Source organism: Pyrgilauda ruficollis, unplaced genomic scaffold, assembly GCF_017590135.1.
Source record: "Pyrgilauda ruficollis isolate IOZ18807 unplaced genomic scaffold, ASM1759013v1 scaffold47, whole genome shotgun sequence".
Lineage (NCBI taxonomy): Eukaryota > Metazoa > Chordata > Aves > Passeriformes > Passeridae > Pyrgilauda > Pyrgilauda ruficollis.
In genome coordinates this window covers 4,166,011-4,182,625 of record NW_024526266.1, presented here as the reverse complement: position 1 = coordinate 4,182,625, position 16,615 = coordinate 4,166,011, and the positions used below count along the sequence as shown (strand labels likewise).

The 16,615-nt window shown below is 44.5% G+C and overlaps 1 protein-coding gene across 3 annotated transcripts in view; it reads left to right on the top strand.

The window, feature by feature from the left end:
• Positions 1-15,627, top strand: part of KIFAP3 (kinesin associated protein 3) — a 68,134-nt gene extending 52,507 nt beyond the window's left edge. For 2 of the 3 annotated variants that reach the window (XM_041479088.1, XM_041479087.1), the window contains exon 20: positions 14,270-15,627. In XM_041479088.1, coding sequence (XP_041335022.1) covers positions 14,270-14,378 — 109 coding nt within the window. In that variant the 3' untranslated portion in view covers positions 14,379-15,627. The remainder of the gene's footprint in view (positions 1-14,269) is intronic. The other variant, XM_041479089.1, reaches the window with a different exon arrangement.
• The last annotated feature ends 988 nt before the right edge of the window (positions 15,628-16,615 follow it).

Here is a 16,615-nt window from a genome sequence, read left to right as displayed (position 1 = left end):
AGGCTTAATATTGAGTGAAAGTTTTATGATTGTGGCAAACAAAAATCCCTCACCTTTGGCTGATGTGATGACAGCTTAGTGTCTGAGCTGCAGGGGATCAAGACCAGCTGAAAGACATCTTCCAGAATCTGTGGTCATTCATCAAATTTTAATCACCTTCTGGAGACTAATTACTTTCTTAAGACACAAACATAATAGTGATGGCTAAATACCTTATAATAGAGATAGCCACGGTATTTTTCTTGCCCCTTGGGGAAGAGGCCACTTCTTAACCTTTCCCAGCTACGACTGGGTAATGGTACAAACTGAGTGCAAAAGCCAATTTATGGTTAATATCCTCAACAGAGTTCTCAAATCTTCTCAGTCTGTAGCTTTGAAAAGATTAATAGTTAGGAATGCTAGAGCTGGCCAGAACTCTTTTTTTCCCTGAGGAAGTTTTTCTCCAGATCAGGATCCTTTAACCTTGTTACAAAATGCAGCAGAGCTGCCATTGCTCAACCCTCATTTTGTGAGACAAGGCCTTTCTGTGTGCTGTTCCCAGCATGTGCACTCCCAGCTCTTCCCAACAGAGATGTGACTGAGGCTTCTTCCCAGGAAGCAGTGAGGTTTGGCATGTCAAGCACACCCAGTTTTATGGGGTGACTGCACGTCTCTGTCCTTGGTGGAACATCTTTCCTCTTGCCTGGATTTACAGCCTTAAGCTGTGCCTGCATGTCTTGTTTTTGCCATGGCAGGTCATTGGGATGTTGTGTGAGCTCAGTGCCTGGAGCCAGGCCCTTGCAGGCTGCTCTGTGCTGGCCCCAGGGAAGCTGTGGCTGCTCTTGGCAAATTCCAGGGTGCACAGCCAGGCTCTTGTGTCTGGGCTTGATGGAGACAGGACCTGGCCACAGCTCCTGGTGCTCCAACACTCTCAGTGGGACTTGGCTTATCTGTAGCTGAGCTAACCATTTGTGATGTCTGCACGTGCTACAAGTCCACACTGAATGGCAAGAATGCTCCTATCTATGGCCTTTTTTCACTTGGAAACCCTGATGAGAATCAGGTGGGAGTTTTCATGGTGGAAAAACCTAGAGCTGTAGCCTTTCACTGCCACTGATTGCTGCACTGTGGTTTGAATTCCCAGCTGAACACCTCCCATCTGGGTCAGCTACAGGAACTGCAGCTGGTGCTGGCAAATGTGCACTTCGTGAATGATTATCAAAATGCTTTAAAATGGTTGTACCTGTAACTTACATCCTACTTGGACATTTAGAGCTATATTCCATACAGATCCTCATCTTCAATTAAATTTGCCAAAGGAAAGGACTGAAGGATTTGGTGATCTTGGTGACCCTGCCAGGGAGTGTGTCTCAGCCATCCTCTATTTTCAGTAAAGTTCAGCACAGTTTATTTAGAAGTTGGAACATTCTCTTCCCAGCCTCTCAGGAGGTAAGAACCATCTTGCAGGCTGTGTCTGAGGGTGAAAACCCACTCTGTTAGCAAACAGCAGCAGGGATCAGTGGCAGAGCAAACTGTTCCATGCTCCTTTAGACAAAAAAATGTTCTCATGCAGGATCTGTGCTGGGAGTACTCACATCTCTTTCCTCCTCACTTGAACAGAGGCAGTAATACTTCCCTGTCTTAGAGGTGGACATATAGTGAGTATAAAATATTTTAATTAATGGAAAGAAAACCTGAAAGAGTATAAATTACTATTACAAGATGATTCTACTTTGAACCATTTTACCATAATGATATTTCTTACAGCTCTGTGCAGTACTTCTTTTCCATATTTAAACCTTATTTTAAAAACAAAACCCAACTTAGTTGCCTTTGCAATATGTTCAGCAGAGCTGTACTCAGCTTCTGCCATTTGGACACTATTTAATTTGCATTTCCCAGGAGAATTAAATTAGGTTTTATTAGTAAATTGGGCCTATAACCTTGCAGGCAGGTTTTATTAGTTTATCACACATCAGTATTAGCAAATTGTAAATCCCACTGAAACGAATTTGAAAAGGCCTTAAAGAAAAGCCCAGAACCAATGAAGTTCCTGGACACAAATAAGGAAATTTGTTTTGGTTGGTTTATGTATTTATTTTTTTTAATCCCACAGAAATCTTGTTAGTGGCAGCAGAGTCACCTTTTTTTGTCATATTCTGTTATCCTAACTGTGCCTACATGTTTAGTTTTGTAGAAGTTAAATGCACTGACTATTCCTGGGGAACTGGCAGAGATGTTTTGTTCCTCAGTGCCTATGCAGGTGCTACATAGCCCTGGAATTGAGATTTTGCATCTAAAAGAATGTGAGAAGGAAGTGGGAACTGCTGCCTTTTGGAGGGTTTTGGTCACAGTCTGGGACAAGTTTATTGAAAGACTTCACTTGACTGCTTCAGGTGCTGCCTGGATCATGGCCTAAAATGACCCAAAATTCACTGTGTAGTTATTCCCCTTCAGTACTGACATGTGGCAGTGGTGCTTCCAGAACAGGAAGGTTCATTGCTGAGAGCCTTTGAATGAGAGCTTGAATTTCTTTGTGTCTTACAGTAATTTGTTTCTGCATCTGTACTAAACTAGAGCTGGGTTTGGTTTCTTTTTTTTTTTTTTTTTTTTTTTTTTTTTTGGGGTGGGGTCTTTTTCCCCCTCCGTTCCCCCAAGCAGCTCTCCCTGTATCCCACACACACAGCCAATGCCCACAGTCCTTGAGAGCTGATAGCCAAGTGGGCAGGAAAGCACAGGTGAGGGAGAAGGGAAGTTACTCCTCCAGAGATGGAAGAGAAGGGAAGGGAGGGAGAAGGGAAGTTCCTCTTCCAGAGACAGGGGGCCAGGGATGGAGCAGGAGAAGGGCAGTTCCTCCTGCAGAGTCAGGTGCCAGGGATGGAGCAGGAGAAGGGCAGTTCCTCCTGCAGAGTCAGGTGCCAGAGCTGGAGCAGGAGAAGGGCAGTTCCTCCTGCCAGGGATGGAGCAGGAGAAGGGCAGTTCCTCCTGCAGAGTCAGGTGCCAGAGCTGGAGCAGGAGAAGGGCAGTTCCTCCTGCAGAGTCAGGTGCCAGAGCTGGAGCAGGGCAGGGCTCTCCTGATTGCTCCCACAGTGACCAGACCACACCACCTCGCCAAGGTGTGTGGTCTGGAGCTGGGAAGGATCAGGTTGCCCTTGTTTCATTTACTGTAAGAGAGGTTTAATTGTTCCAACAATTGCAGCAGTATGGGAGAGATGAAATAGCTTACTGGGGAATATTTTAACACAGTTAAAATAGCAGTTTTTTTCAGCAAGTTGCAGATGCTGTTTGGGAAGAGAGTAAGTATTGAGGTTTTAATGCATTTCAGCTCTTTTGGAATACAGGATACTTGGGCCTCTTTTACTTGCAGTCACTTTATTTTTTTACATTTTTTTAGTTGCATTTTATTATATTCCACCTGCAGTTGGCCTCATTTAACCATCATGGTTTAGGTGGCTATTAAGAATTTTAAAAGAATACCCAAATGCTGTAGCAGTGAACTTAAGTCCTTTGGAATGTCTTACCAAAAAATCCCCCAAACCTGGGCCTGTCTCTTCTGAAATGTAACATTAATTAATTCCCACGTTCTGTCTGCTGCTCAGTCCCTCCAGATGTGCTACTAGGAATAGACTGGCTCCCTGGTTACAAGCCATCTGGGCTCTGTAAACTGATTTGCACTTATATTAAACAATAAGTGAACAGAATGCGGAAGAGTTATTAAAGCAAATGTACATTGCTTATAAATCTCAAAGTAAAATATTAAAATGTAGTAAAGGGGAATGGAATGTGCAAATGAAGACCTGCTTGTTTTTAATGAGTTTAGCTGTGACCTTCTCGATTTCAACCAAAAGAAAAGAATTTTATTTTTCTCTTTAAAAATAAAAAAAAGAAAAAGAAACTATAAAACTGCTTACAGAAGTATCTGAGACAAAAACAAGGAAATATAATGTTCCAAACTTGACTGGTCCAAACCACTCAAGCTGCTGTGACAGCTCATAAAACTGAGAGTAGTTTTTAACTGGACTCTGTTTTACATTGCCAGAGTGAATTTTCCTTGCAGGAAGTAGCCAGAAGGTTTATTTAGTTTCCAGACTGCTGCTTTGATCTTTCCATTCTGTCACTTCTCAGGTTACATAGCCCTTTTTCACTGCAGTAAATCTGCAACAGTTAATGAGAATAAAATTTCCTCCTTCTCACTGATCACATGCTGTTAAATGCCAAGCCACAGCCAGCAGCATATTTGCAGAATTCGGCTGCACTGTACAAAAACAGCACAATCAGTTTAATCTTGTTGGTTTTGTAATTCATTTTATTGAGCTTTCCTTTTTCAAGTGACCTATTTTATCAAGACAAGTGGTTGCAAGGCCAGATCTGGAAGAAAGATTTAAAACTGTAATAAAGTGAGGGGTGTTTTGTGTGCTGGGTTTAAGCATGCTCACAGGATTCAAAATTAAACTTAAAATGAGGAGTTTTAAAAAGACCCATATATCAGTGGGATATTTCTTGTGGTTATTATCTGAACTGAACATGTGCTCTGAGCAAGTCTCTAGCATAAAAACTAATATGTCAAATTAATTGCTTTGCCAAATACTTAGAATTGTTTTGATTCTAAAATTTTATTCTGATTCTGTGTTTATCAGCCTCAACCATCTAACTCCAAAGACTGATCCACTCTTTCCCCTCTGGAAAACCAAGATAATGGTTTTTTTAACTCTGAGATGTAAAAAAATAATAAATTGGCTTACAGAGTTTATTTGCCTTTTGGGATTTTGAGTTTTTTTTAAATTTTATTTTTTCCAATACTCTCTGATCAACCTTTTTGGTCTGGAAACATTTGATTTTTCATTTGTTTAAGTTGATTTTTTTATATAATAATGCTACTCCAAGATATAGATCTCCAAGAACACATTCCTTGTCTGTATTTGTATCTGCCTTGTTTCCTGATATATCCAATGTTATTCCAACGGAAAAAAAAAATCATTAAGAGACATTGAGATTTATTTTCTGCTTGATTTTCACTAAAATCTTTGCTGATTTGGGATAGGGCCCTGTGCTGATACATAAAAGTGTTTGAAATCAGGACAATCATCTGTGGTGGTAAAAGAATATTTAAAGTTTCTTCAGCAGTAGTAACACTGCAGCTGCATTTGCTGTGTGTGCTCGAGCGAGCGCTGCAAATCCCCCAGCAATGTTAACTTTCAGAAAGGCTTTGAAAGCTTTTATTGGCTGCAGCTGCAAGTCAGCAGCAGAGCAGCAGAACAGATTTCTTGACCCTCCTTCCCTCCACATCTGGATTCTCATCCCCACCGGGCTGCCCTGCAGACAGCACAGTGTCACCAGTGCCCTGTGGCCTTGCTTTGGTGCTCAACAGGGGACTTCTGTCCCCATTTGTGTTCAAGGACAGAACTGAGTGTCTGTGCTTGGGCTTGAGGGGTTTGTATAAACAGTTAAAGGGAAAATTCTGCACCAAAAAGCTGCATTTTTGCTTCAGCTGCTTGTGTCTGAGTACATTTTCAGTGACCTGCTCTAGCAAGGAAGCAAGGAACACTTCCTGTGTGGAAATGGGAAGGCTGGTGGAAGCTGGAGCAGATCCTGATGTGGTCAGTGACACCAGTCATCTCTGTGAAACTTCAGCATCTTATTTTGCTCAGGCAGTTGCCTGAAGCGTTCTGTACCCAGCCAACACTGAGCTTGCTGGAGACAATTGAAAGAGAGGTGTGAAAGCTTCCCAAGCCAGGCCTAGCCCTAGCTCAGATTAAAGCAATGTACTCTTCAGTTTATGGAGTTGGCCCTTTGGACTGTGCAAGCAGAGAGGGGGAGGAAAGGACATCTTGCTTTTTACTGCTTGTTCCTTGGGGCTTTTTTATTTGTTTTGGTTCTTAATTAATTCTTAAGAAATGGTTGTATCTAATCAGTGGGTTTGGACAGTTGTTGAGCCAAGAGCACAGGAGGTGTTTCTGTCAGGCTTAGAATGGAAAGCCAGAGCTCTTGATTTCTGTTCCAGCTCTGTCTGTGCACTTGACCTTTTAAGAAATCCTGTAGAGAATGGCTGAGAAACTCCCTGTCTGTGTGGCAGAGCTGTGAGCCTCACTGCAGGAATGCTGCAGGAGCTCTCCTGATGCTCTTCACAGGAGCAACGTGGCTGCATGGAACAACTGCAGCCTTTGAGCTGCTGTTTTGCCCCCTGGCTCTGTTGGGGATTGGTTGCCTTTCTAGCAGAGCAGAAATTTTTTTTCCCCCCCTAAAGTGTTTTACAGAATAAGCAAAAGTCTTTTCTGTCTATGTCAGTCTAATTTGAGTCTTCTCATTACTGTAGTTTGTCATTTGGCTGTCTTTAATGTCTGGGGTGTTTTCTCTTCCAATACTCCAATGGGAAACTGAGGTCATGGAGAAAAGGAGCAACTTGTCCAGGATCACACAGCAGGTAACTGACAGAGCAAGAAACTGAGGCCAAATCCCAGGCTGTGTTTGCAGAGCAGGGATGGCAGGAGCTACAGCTTTCAAGCAAGGCTCACACTGAATTTGGCTAAGCAAGGTCATTTGGTTTTGGTTCAGTGCTTTCTTACTATTCAGTTGGGAAATATTTTTATTTAATGCTGCCGTCCCCCAGTGAATTTTGGCGTGGTTATTGCTTGGTGCATAGCTGGAGCCTGACACAGAAGACACAGTGCTCATTTCTCCACCATTGTCAGCTTTCCATTTGTTTGTAATTAAATGGGAGAAACAGCAGTATTGTGCTGAGATACAACTGGGCAACAAGTCCAGAAGCAATTGGAAACTTTAAGTCATTAAGTACTGAAGAAAGCTGGATCACAAGGAAGGAGAGACATGATCATATCCATGATCTATGTTATGATGCACAAGGGAGCTAAAGTATTATTGCACAGGTTCATTTGGATATTTTCTGCCTTGTGAGCAGGTACAATATTACTATTTAAGGGACATTAATGCTACTGTAGAGATGGTCCTGGGTGATTGATGCACTGGGCACAGTCACAGACACTGCCACAAAACTCCCCTCCCACTTGAGCATGAAGAATAAAAAGCATGAAAAAAAAAAAGCTTCAGAGATAGGGGAGAACAACTTGGGGTCATGAGAGGCAGAATTTAGGAGACTTGTGGTTTAGTTTAACGTCATTACCAGTAGTGGGAGAATCTACAGTTACATGACATTATAGAAAGGAACATTGTTTTTTCCTAAGGCTTCTCAGTTGTATGGAGTTTCTCCGTAACCCTTGGTTTGTGCTCTTCTCTGAAGGACAGAAAATTTATGGTCAGTGAAGGCAAACCAGAGGTAACTGGCTTGTAGGAGAAAATGGGATCATCATCTAAATCCCTAGACCTAAAGCAAGGACAGGAGCAACAGGCCTGTTGTCCCTTGTGATGCCCTTTACCCTGCCATGGCTGGTGCTGGGAGAATGGGGTCCCATCCAGTGCTCCGCTGCCAGGGAATATCAGCACAAAGGCCACAGAGTCCATGGCTTCAGAGGCTCTGAGCCTTGGTTCCAGTGTGAAGGTTCCATGGTACCTGCAAAGGATTAGCTAAATGTGTCATACCTGCAGGCAGCTTTAGAAGCTGGAGGTCTGTGTGTGTTCTGTGGGATTCCAAGCCATTTCCCACCTGCTGTGCAGGGAGCTTGTGCAATGGGTCAGGACCTGGGTGCCCCAGCTCCCCCTGCCTTTCCAGGCCTGGTCTCTGTGCAGAGGAAACCTCAGGAGGGAAGAAGGGAGGGAGGGAGGGAGCTGTAACATTCACCAATCAGTCTGCTAATTGGGCTGGCAGGGCTGAGCATCCCCTTTGTGATTAAAGTGCCCTGCACTGCAGTCCTTGCCTCAGACCAGCTCTCATCAACACTTCAGGAACAAACAAAAACTGAGATGAGAGAAAAAAATAGTGCTGGCAAACTTCTGTGTGTCTTGTTGGCAAGAGTTCTGATCAGTGAGCTGCATCTCATTTGTACAGGTTATAATGCTGTGCTTGTCTGGAAATTAGAGACTGCTGTGCCACTCCTGTGGCTCTGGCACCTCCTGAGGGGAAAGTACAGCCTTCAGTGTTCATCAGAACATGATTTGTTTTGTCTGTTACACACAGGAGTTGGATCCAGCATTGTGGAATACAGGGGGTCATGGCATGAGAGTTCATAAGGGAATACAGGATGGAACTGTACTGTCACACGTGAGTGGGTTCATGGAACAGAAAATGTAGGACTTCAGTGATGTGCAGCTGAAATTCTGAACACCTGCCTGGGCTGAGGTGGGGGTGGTTTGGGAGTGAAGACTGATTTTTAGGAACAATAACAGGCAGTGTATTATGTATGTGTGTATGTAATAGCCAGAGAAGGTACAGAGGAAACAGTGGGACTGCTATGAACTGTACTGATGCCAGGCTTCTGAAAGAGGCACAGAACCCCTCTGGTTCCCCTTTCTCTGATCCTCAAGAGGAGTTTTGGGGAGCTGCAGGTGTGATCAGAGGCTGCCTGTTCACACCTGCATATAAACCCTCCTAGCAGCTCACTGGAGCATGTGGAGAGCTTTGGGTGTGAGTCCTTCACTGGGACTTGGTAGGGTTGCTGATGAGTTGAGAGTTGCAGGTAGTATTTGGCTGGGCAGAGTGTCTACATAATTAAAAATCTATAGATTTGTTTTAAAAATAAAATAGATTTTTTTTTAATAAGCTTATATATCTTGTATACTCACTGAGTAGCTGAGAACCTCTGAGACATGAGGGCTTGTTGTTACAGAGTAAGGAGTGAGGATTGACAGGGTTTTAGAAGAAGTGTAGAATGAAAAGAATTAGAGATGAAATTTTGGCTCTGGTGGAAGCACTCTGTGTTTAGCTTGCAGTTCATTTTCAGGGGGCAGTGATTCCAGGGTGCCTTAATTTTGGGCCGAAACAAATTCAATTTTGGCCCTAAAGTGTGAGCTCTTAAACTGGTATTTCACCCTCAAAGGCTTTTCCAGGGCCACTGTCACTTACACAGGCAGTGACAGTCTGGTACAATGTGTGCCAAACTGCTTCAGACCTGCTTCCGAGGCAGGGCTTCCTGCTGGGATCACTCCCAAGATCCATGGATCCTACTGGGGGGCTTTCAGTTGGATTTCAAGTGTTTACTCTTGACCAAGAATCTCCCCAGTGATGCTGGACTTGCCTTTCTGAGGCCCTGCTGGAGTAATTAGTACCTGGGAATTGGGCTGTGGTTTGAGAGCCCTGTCAGCAGCAGCACTGGTCCCAGTGTGAGCACTGGTGTGGACAGGGTGGGGCTGTGCAGTGCCACAGTCACTCTGCACCCAGGTGTTAATTACCTAGGTGTTAATTACCCAGCCTAGGCTCCCCAGCCTCTCCTGATACTCTGCCCTGGGGAGCAGCCCAGATACCTGGATGGAAACCCCAGCAGAGGATTCCCCAAGGAATGCTCCCTGTGGGAGTCTGCTGAGCCTTCCACACATCCCATGAATTCTATCGAGTCCAAAGCCTGTCTAGTTCAGAAGGGTTTTGTGGATGCAGCACGATGCTGGCTGCCATTTCCTGTTGAGAGACAGGACAAAACTGGTCTTTACAAATTGAATTTTGTCAGGGCACCTAAGATCCTACATGGGTATATTCATTTGGATGCTCTGAATCAGAGCAAGCATCAATAAGCAGGGCTGTTCAGAAATCTCTCCTCACTCATGCACATCAGGAACATTTTCCTTTTCGGCATGTGTTCCTCAGTTCCCTAGCAGTACAAGCAAATTGGAAAGTTCAGCTGTCATTTGGGGAAGGTCATAGATCACACTAGCAGCCTGAGTAATCCAAGAGGTTTTAAGTATCACAGCATTTAGTTTAAAGTGAAATTTGCTCTGACAGGGGCTGGCAGACCAATAGGAAAAAGAAATATTTGTGCTTGGAGAAGTGCATGTGTAGAGACCTCGAGTATAACTGATGGCTGGAAGTGATTTCAGTCTAAAAAAAACAAATCATTAAGAGAGTGCATAGGGGTAAAATACACAGTTCATATTTTAAAGGGTCTCAAAATGAACCAGCAACTGAGGTTAGCAGTACATAGTAATTAGCTGGGCTGTTCCCTGTTTAACTCCATGAGCCCCAGGCGTGGGGCTGAGCTTTGCACAAGAGCGCGGCTGTGCTGCGCTCGCTGCGCACGCGTGACCTGTGAGCCAGAGCTGCCTGCAGTGACTGCAGCCTGAGCCCTGTGTCTGAGGCTGTTGTGCTGCTGTGGCATCCTGCAGCTGCAGGGCTGCATGCGCTTCTGGCTGCCCACTTACATGGCAGTGAGCACTGGGAGGAAAAAATACCAGCTCAGGCATGGGGATTGTTGCTCCAATGTGTCCCTAATTTATGGGAGACAGGCTTGGTGCTTGCTCTTCTGAGCACTGAGTTTCCTGGTAGATGCCGTAGCATAAAGCCAACAATGTTTTTCCTAGGAGCAAGTCTTGAGGTTGATTGCTGGTATAAATCTGAGCACACATGGCACAGATCATGATCTCAGGCCAGTCGTTATCCAGCAAGTGTTTACAGCCGCAGAACTGCCATCTCTGCTGGCTCTCCCCTTCTGCTGTTCTTGGCAGAAGGGGCAAGGATTCATCAGGACTTGTTTTTAAATCCATCCTCACCTCGGTGGGTTGTGCCCTTGGCCTGGTAGCCTCAGGAGCGAGCCAGGCTCCGCTCTCCAGGCACGTGTTGGCTCTGTGGTTGTCCCACCCTCTGTCACCTCCTGGGCTCAGGACCCTTCCCTTCAGCTCCCACAGGCTCCGTGCTGCAGGCTGCCAGTGCAAACAACCCAACAGGCAAAGCTGCCATGCTTCAAGAGCACTAACGTGCAAAAATGAAGGCAGTTTTTTTCAAGCATGGTCAAGACTTCATTTACTTCAGGGAAACTTTTAGATAGGAGAGAGTAGTGATTTGATCAAGGTGTTTTAATGTGATTTTCTGTGGTTGTTTTTGGTTTTTTGAGGGGTTTTTTTGACTGTCCAAAGCAGTTATCAGCTGATCCATCTCTTCCAGTTTTCTTCAGGACACTAACATATGTCTGAACCATTTGGAAATAACTGATACTCCTCAAAATTTAAACTCCAGGGATCTTTACCTAATTACTTACACATTTTTTAAAAAAATATTAAAAAACTGATTTGTTGAGAATGTGATTGAAACCATATTTTCCCTGCTCTCGTTATCAGTTTAAATACATTTAGAAGTTCTTTGAATGAGGATTAAGTGAGCTGGAAGTGGCTGGAAGAGCTCAGCCTGCAGGGATAGAGGCCCATTGCCACCGCGTGGCTCAGGGCGTTATTACACCTTGCCCCAAAAGCCCGTGGTGGTTCAGCTTGGGGTGTGCAAAGGAGTTCAGGACAGGTTTCAGGCTCCTCTTTCTGTTGTGTCCCTCTTTGCCACAGGAAACCTGAGGATGGCACTGCTGTGAGCCTGGGCACGGTTGCTGCAAGCTTGACTTGCAGTCAGCAGCCCTGGGCACCCACAGCCTCCTCACTCACCTGAGTATCATTCCAGAATGAGCTGTGCAGTGGTTTGCAAAAGGCAAAAAAGCTCCTGTTCTACCACACTTGTAGTAAAAACAACTTATCCACAACTGATGTTGTTATATTCACAGAAAACATCATGGAAAATCAGAAAAAAACAGAAAAGCATTTTGCATCTGTTAAAATAGCTCTTCATTATATATCAGCTGTAGATGTTTTAAGGATCTTTGGAGGAAAGCAATGAAATTCCTGAGTTTAAAGGTAGCCTTAAAGGGTCCTGCTTCTCTGCAGTGTAATATCTCCGGTGTCACTGGGAATTTGTAGAAGCACAAGAGAAGCAGACCCTGCACTCCCAATTCCCACTATGCCTTCTTTTAGTACATGGTTAACTCGTGGCACTGACAGTACTGAAAGAACCCTGAAGGAATTGGCATCAGTTTATAGAACTTTGTTAAATGGTTTGTTTTCTGGACTGCCAAACAAACTGGTCAGCTTCATGCTTGTCCTGGTTGGCATGATCACAAGAGCTCTGGGACTGATCTGGAGACCCTGCAGCCAAGGGCAGCCTGGGTGAGGTCTGTCTGTCAGTGCCTTTGCACACTCCATATCAGTGACAGAGGAGAGGCAGGGACTGCTCAGGTGGCTGCTCGGTTTGGGGTTTCTGGAGATGAGAGATAAACACAAAGTAACAGGATTTCTCTTAATCCCTTCTTTCAGGAGTCTTTCAAAGCTTCAGGCCTGATAATGAGAAAGCTGTTGTTTGCCAGGTACAAAGGAGGCATCTGGGGAAGGTGCCTCAGAGGTCACCAGCTCATTTCCTAATGGGCTTGGAAAAGGGTAAGAGGACTTTGGAGTGGATACAGGAAGGAATGGGTGGCCAGAGGAATGCATTCACAGAGCTTTGCACCACTGCAGGATACACCAGGGCCACTCTGCTGCTCTCTGCTGTGCTGAAGGCTCATCAGCCTGCAGGGTCGGGCTGATGGCTGCGTGCAGGAGTGAGGAGATGGGTGTTGCCAGTTCAGATACACATGGGCAGATGTGGAAATGCAAAGCACGTTCAGCTCACAGCATTTCTCAGGATACATCCAAGTAAAACAGTGATTTTTTTTTTCCTCTTTAGCTTGGCTATTGGTTGTGTCCCTTCCATCTCAGAGGACAAATCTCAGCCTCAGACCTGCCACCTTCACCTACTATCAGGATATCCCATGAGTGAACTTGTTTTCTGAGAAACCAGGCACCAGGGATCCTTTTCTAGGGCCTCACTGAGATACAATCCAAGGAAAGTGCCTTTGTGAGGGCAGAGATGGACGTGGTCCCCCCATGCAGCTGAGCCCTTTCAGCCCAACCAATTCAGCAGTGCCAGCTTCTTGCAGAGCCAGGGCCTGGGGCCCACCCATTGTACATCTTCTGCAGGGGTCGTTCTTTCCCAGCCTTGGCTCTTGCATAACCCATGTTCCATATGGATAATTGGCAGTAATGAGGTTCAGCTTTTCCCCATTCCAAAAGCACTTTGGTTCTTTGTGTTTTGACAGTCTTTAGAGGGGAAGCTCGGCTCCTTTCAATGCATCTTTAGTCAGACAATAAATCAGGATCCTTTTCCATTTGTCCCCCTACTGAAGGGGAAGCTAAGAAGTGACATAGCTATGAATAGGCAGTAATCCAGTGTCTTAGGCAATGCTCATTTTTCCTCTACCTCCTGCATGAGTTTTTGTTGAGCATGAAATATGTGCCACTTTTCCCTATGCAGTTCTTGTGTTTTAGTATGTAACTCATTGTTGTGGGACTTTTTAGGTGTAAAAGATGCTGTTTTACATGAAAAAATACTTACTCTGTCTCATTAGTACATAGCTTTTCAGTATGTGATTAATTCCTTCTGCCATTTGGCTGCCAGTCTTGTATCTCACCAGAAGCACCATCTTTTACCAGATATTCTCATTTTTAGCTGGTGTTCTCCATGCACCTCAGAAATGGACTGAAGGCAGGGAAGGAGACTCTTCAGAGGGTTACAGCAGGTTTTGCCAGAAGCTGAAGGACATGGTAACTGTAATGTACAGAGGGAGACACTGAGTCATGGAAGTAAAGTCCTTGGCCAGTAAATCTGTGAAAGGAGGGAAGAGAAGACTTCAGTCTCTCCTGGAATTCCTCTTGGACCTGAAAGCCTTTCCCTGATTGGAGTTGCACTGATGTCTCCACAGCATTTAATTTTCCACCAGGGAAGTGGTGTCCAGAAGTGGAACACAGCTAGCAAAATTTCCTCACAAAACCTATGTGTGATGAAATTTCCTCACAAAACCTGTGGCAGTGATGCCTTAGGATTTTAGCTTGTATATTTTTCATCTGTTTGTAGTCCTACAGTTCTTTAGTGTATAGCTCTATCTCTGTATACAGTGCTAGCTACTGCTTTTCCATTTTGGTCAGACATAACAATTGCTCTCCATGTCTGGGAATCAAGGACACCTCACTGCCTCAGGCCCCAAGAGATGGAAACAAAAGTGAGTTGGGGGGAAGCAAACTTGGGGTAAATAACTTCATTACCTGAAGCTGTAATTAGAAGTTTAACCCCCAATATGCAAATGGATCAAACTTAAAAAAAGTGTAAAAACCCATGACCCATTGTCCATTTTTTTTGGATGTAGCCCCCGGGGGGCTTTGTCTGCCTGAAGCATAGCTGAAATAAATACAATTGCTTTTTATTTTGTGTGGCCTCTGTTTTTAGGTAAGCCCAAAAAGGTATCAGCAGCAGGAGCTGGAACCACCAGCACCGGTGTTCCTTCCGTGCCATACAAAGCTCTGCAGCTTCTCTCTCTTGTTTCTGTAGCATTGGAGTGGATGGCTTTGCTCAGAGCGCGGCGGTTCCCGGGCGCCCGGCGACCGCCTACGGCTACCGGCCGGACGAGCCCTTCTGCTTCGGCTACGGAGCGCGGTGAGCCGGCCAGCAGCACCCTGCCTGCTCCTGCATGACTGCACCACCGTGGCTCCTGCACTCTGTATCCTTTGGCATGTGTAGCTCCACAGAAATTTAGCCTTTCTGGGTCCGGTGTGTTAGTGACAGTGTTTACTCTTTGGTTGCTCTTTGTTGTTATTATTTTTGTACAGTAACTGTGACTTGAAAGCGGGAATTGGAAACTACTGGACTGGAAAGTGTCACATTATGTATATTAAGCTACTAATTTAATTTCTATTAAATATAAAAACCTGTGTGGTCAGCAGTGGTGAATGTATTTCTAACCGATGTTTTGTGTGTTTTACAAGGCACTTAAGAAGAGTGCTCCATGTGCAGCGTGTTTAACATGGACTGTTTCCCTCTCACACTTCAGTCACAGAACACCACTGAGCCCCAGCATCTCCTGGCACTGCCCTGACACACAGTTGGGACCAAAGTCCAGTCCTGGGTCTGAACACTTTAATAATGGAAAGATGGCACAGATTCACTCCCCTGGAGCTTCAGATGTTTACAGTCCATTTTAAATGCTTGAAAACACTTAAAATTAGAAACTACACAACAGAATACCTTTACCCTAGTGTTTAGACAGAGTTCTGTAGGCTGAGAGAAGACCATCACATCCATCCTGAGGGCCAGCAAGAGCAAGAAACATTGTACCATGGCTCAGAATTCAGAGCAGAGCCTTCACCCCAGCTTCCCTAACTGGAAACAAATCCATCTTGTCCTGCTCATTTCTGGGATCTAAGCAGGGATCAGTGAGCAGCAGAGTCAGGCCAGGACCCCTTCACTCTGCACTTGCAGTGTGGTGATTGTTTTATGTCATGTTTTGAAACAACCTGCAAACTGAATTCAGGCTGAAGCTGTTCTTCAGCTGTGCATGCCCACTGTAACAGTCAGAAGAAAGGGATGATAATGCCCTCTGCCACAGCTACCAAGGCAGCAGTTCAAATTTTCATTTTTAAAAGAAAAGTTACCTCTACCTCATCTTTTTTTCTTTTGTTAATGCCTGTTGATTTTCAGATTTGTTTTTCTCCTCCTTCCCTCCTTTATGGCTTAAACAGAAAGTTGACTTGCATCAGGGCTGATCCTACAAAACCAGTCACTAGTAATTCCATAGGACTGGGGGCTGTGCTGGGAAGGTGATCTTCAAAGGCATGGGATTGTTTGGGGAGTCTGACAAGCTCTTAGTCTTAAACTTCAAAAATACCTTTGAAATAAAAACTGTTTTGAAACCCTGTGTTATCTTTATAAAGTGTGCAAGTACTTTTATAAGCACTGTTACTCTCTTGTTCCAGGCTGCATGACTGGAAAGGAGTCTAAAATTAGCCATGGTATTTCATACCAGTTTTCAGCCTTCTCTCTGTGCTGGCTTCTTGTTCAGGGCTTCACTCACTGGAGGTAGGTGGAAGAACAGCATTGCCAAGATGAAGCAGTATTTTTTTAAATTATTTTCTCTACCATTCTTAACTAATTCTTACGCAGTTTCTTAGAACAGGTAAGATCTTAGTAAGAAACATGGCACAAAACTTGAACTACACGAACAGGTTTCCAGTGCTGTACCTTTCTAGGTTGTTTCCTTTGTTCTGAGTCCACACTGGATTTGCCCAGAGGTTGTGCCACATTCAATCAAAAGCTTTCAGATATTTTTATAGTTATAGTTGTGAGAGAAATCCCCCAAACTGCACACTCAGGCTATTCTTCTGAGACTGGCACTCGCTTGTCAGGCTTTTCCAGAAATTAGTGTGAAGTTATTTAAAGCAGTTGCCCTGCTCATGGAATGTGTTTTGGGGGAAAACCAAAATGAAGTGGGTCCTTGGAGTATATGCAAACTATCAATGAAACTGAAGGAGCCTTTAATTGGAAGCTTCAGGTTAACGAGGAGCTGCAGTGGAGCTCCAGTGAAGGGTGGGTGTCTGTAATTGTAATACAGTTGTGACCATGCTGAGAATAAATGGCAGTGGAAAAAATCTCTGGCTGCATTTTTAGTATTCAATGTTAGGAGTTTATGGGAAAAGAATAAAAGATCAAGTATTTGTAGCTTTGCCTGGCAGCAGCTAAGAAAAGAACATCATTTATCTGCAAACAGAGCTTGGTAAAAATTACTCAGCACTTAGTAGCCTGAGGACAGAGCCTGCTCGCCAAGATGAAAACCAGCTGTGCCACTTCACTTTCAAGGCAGGAGAGAGGCTGATTTTCCCTTTAATTACAGTTCCTGAGCCA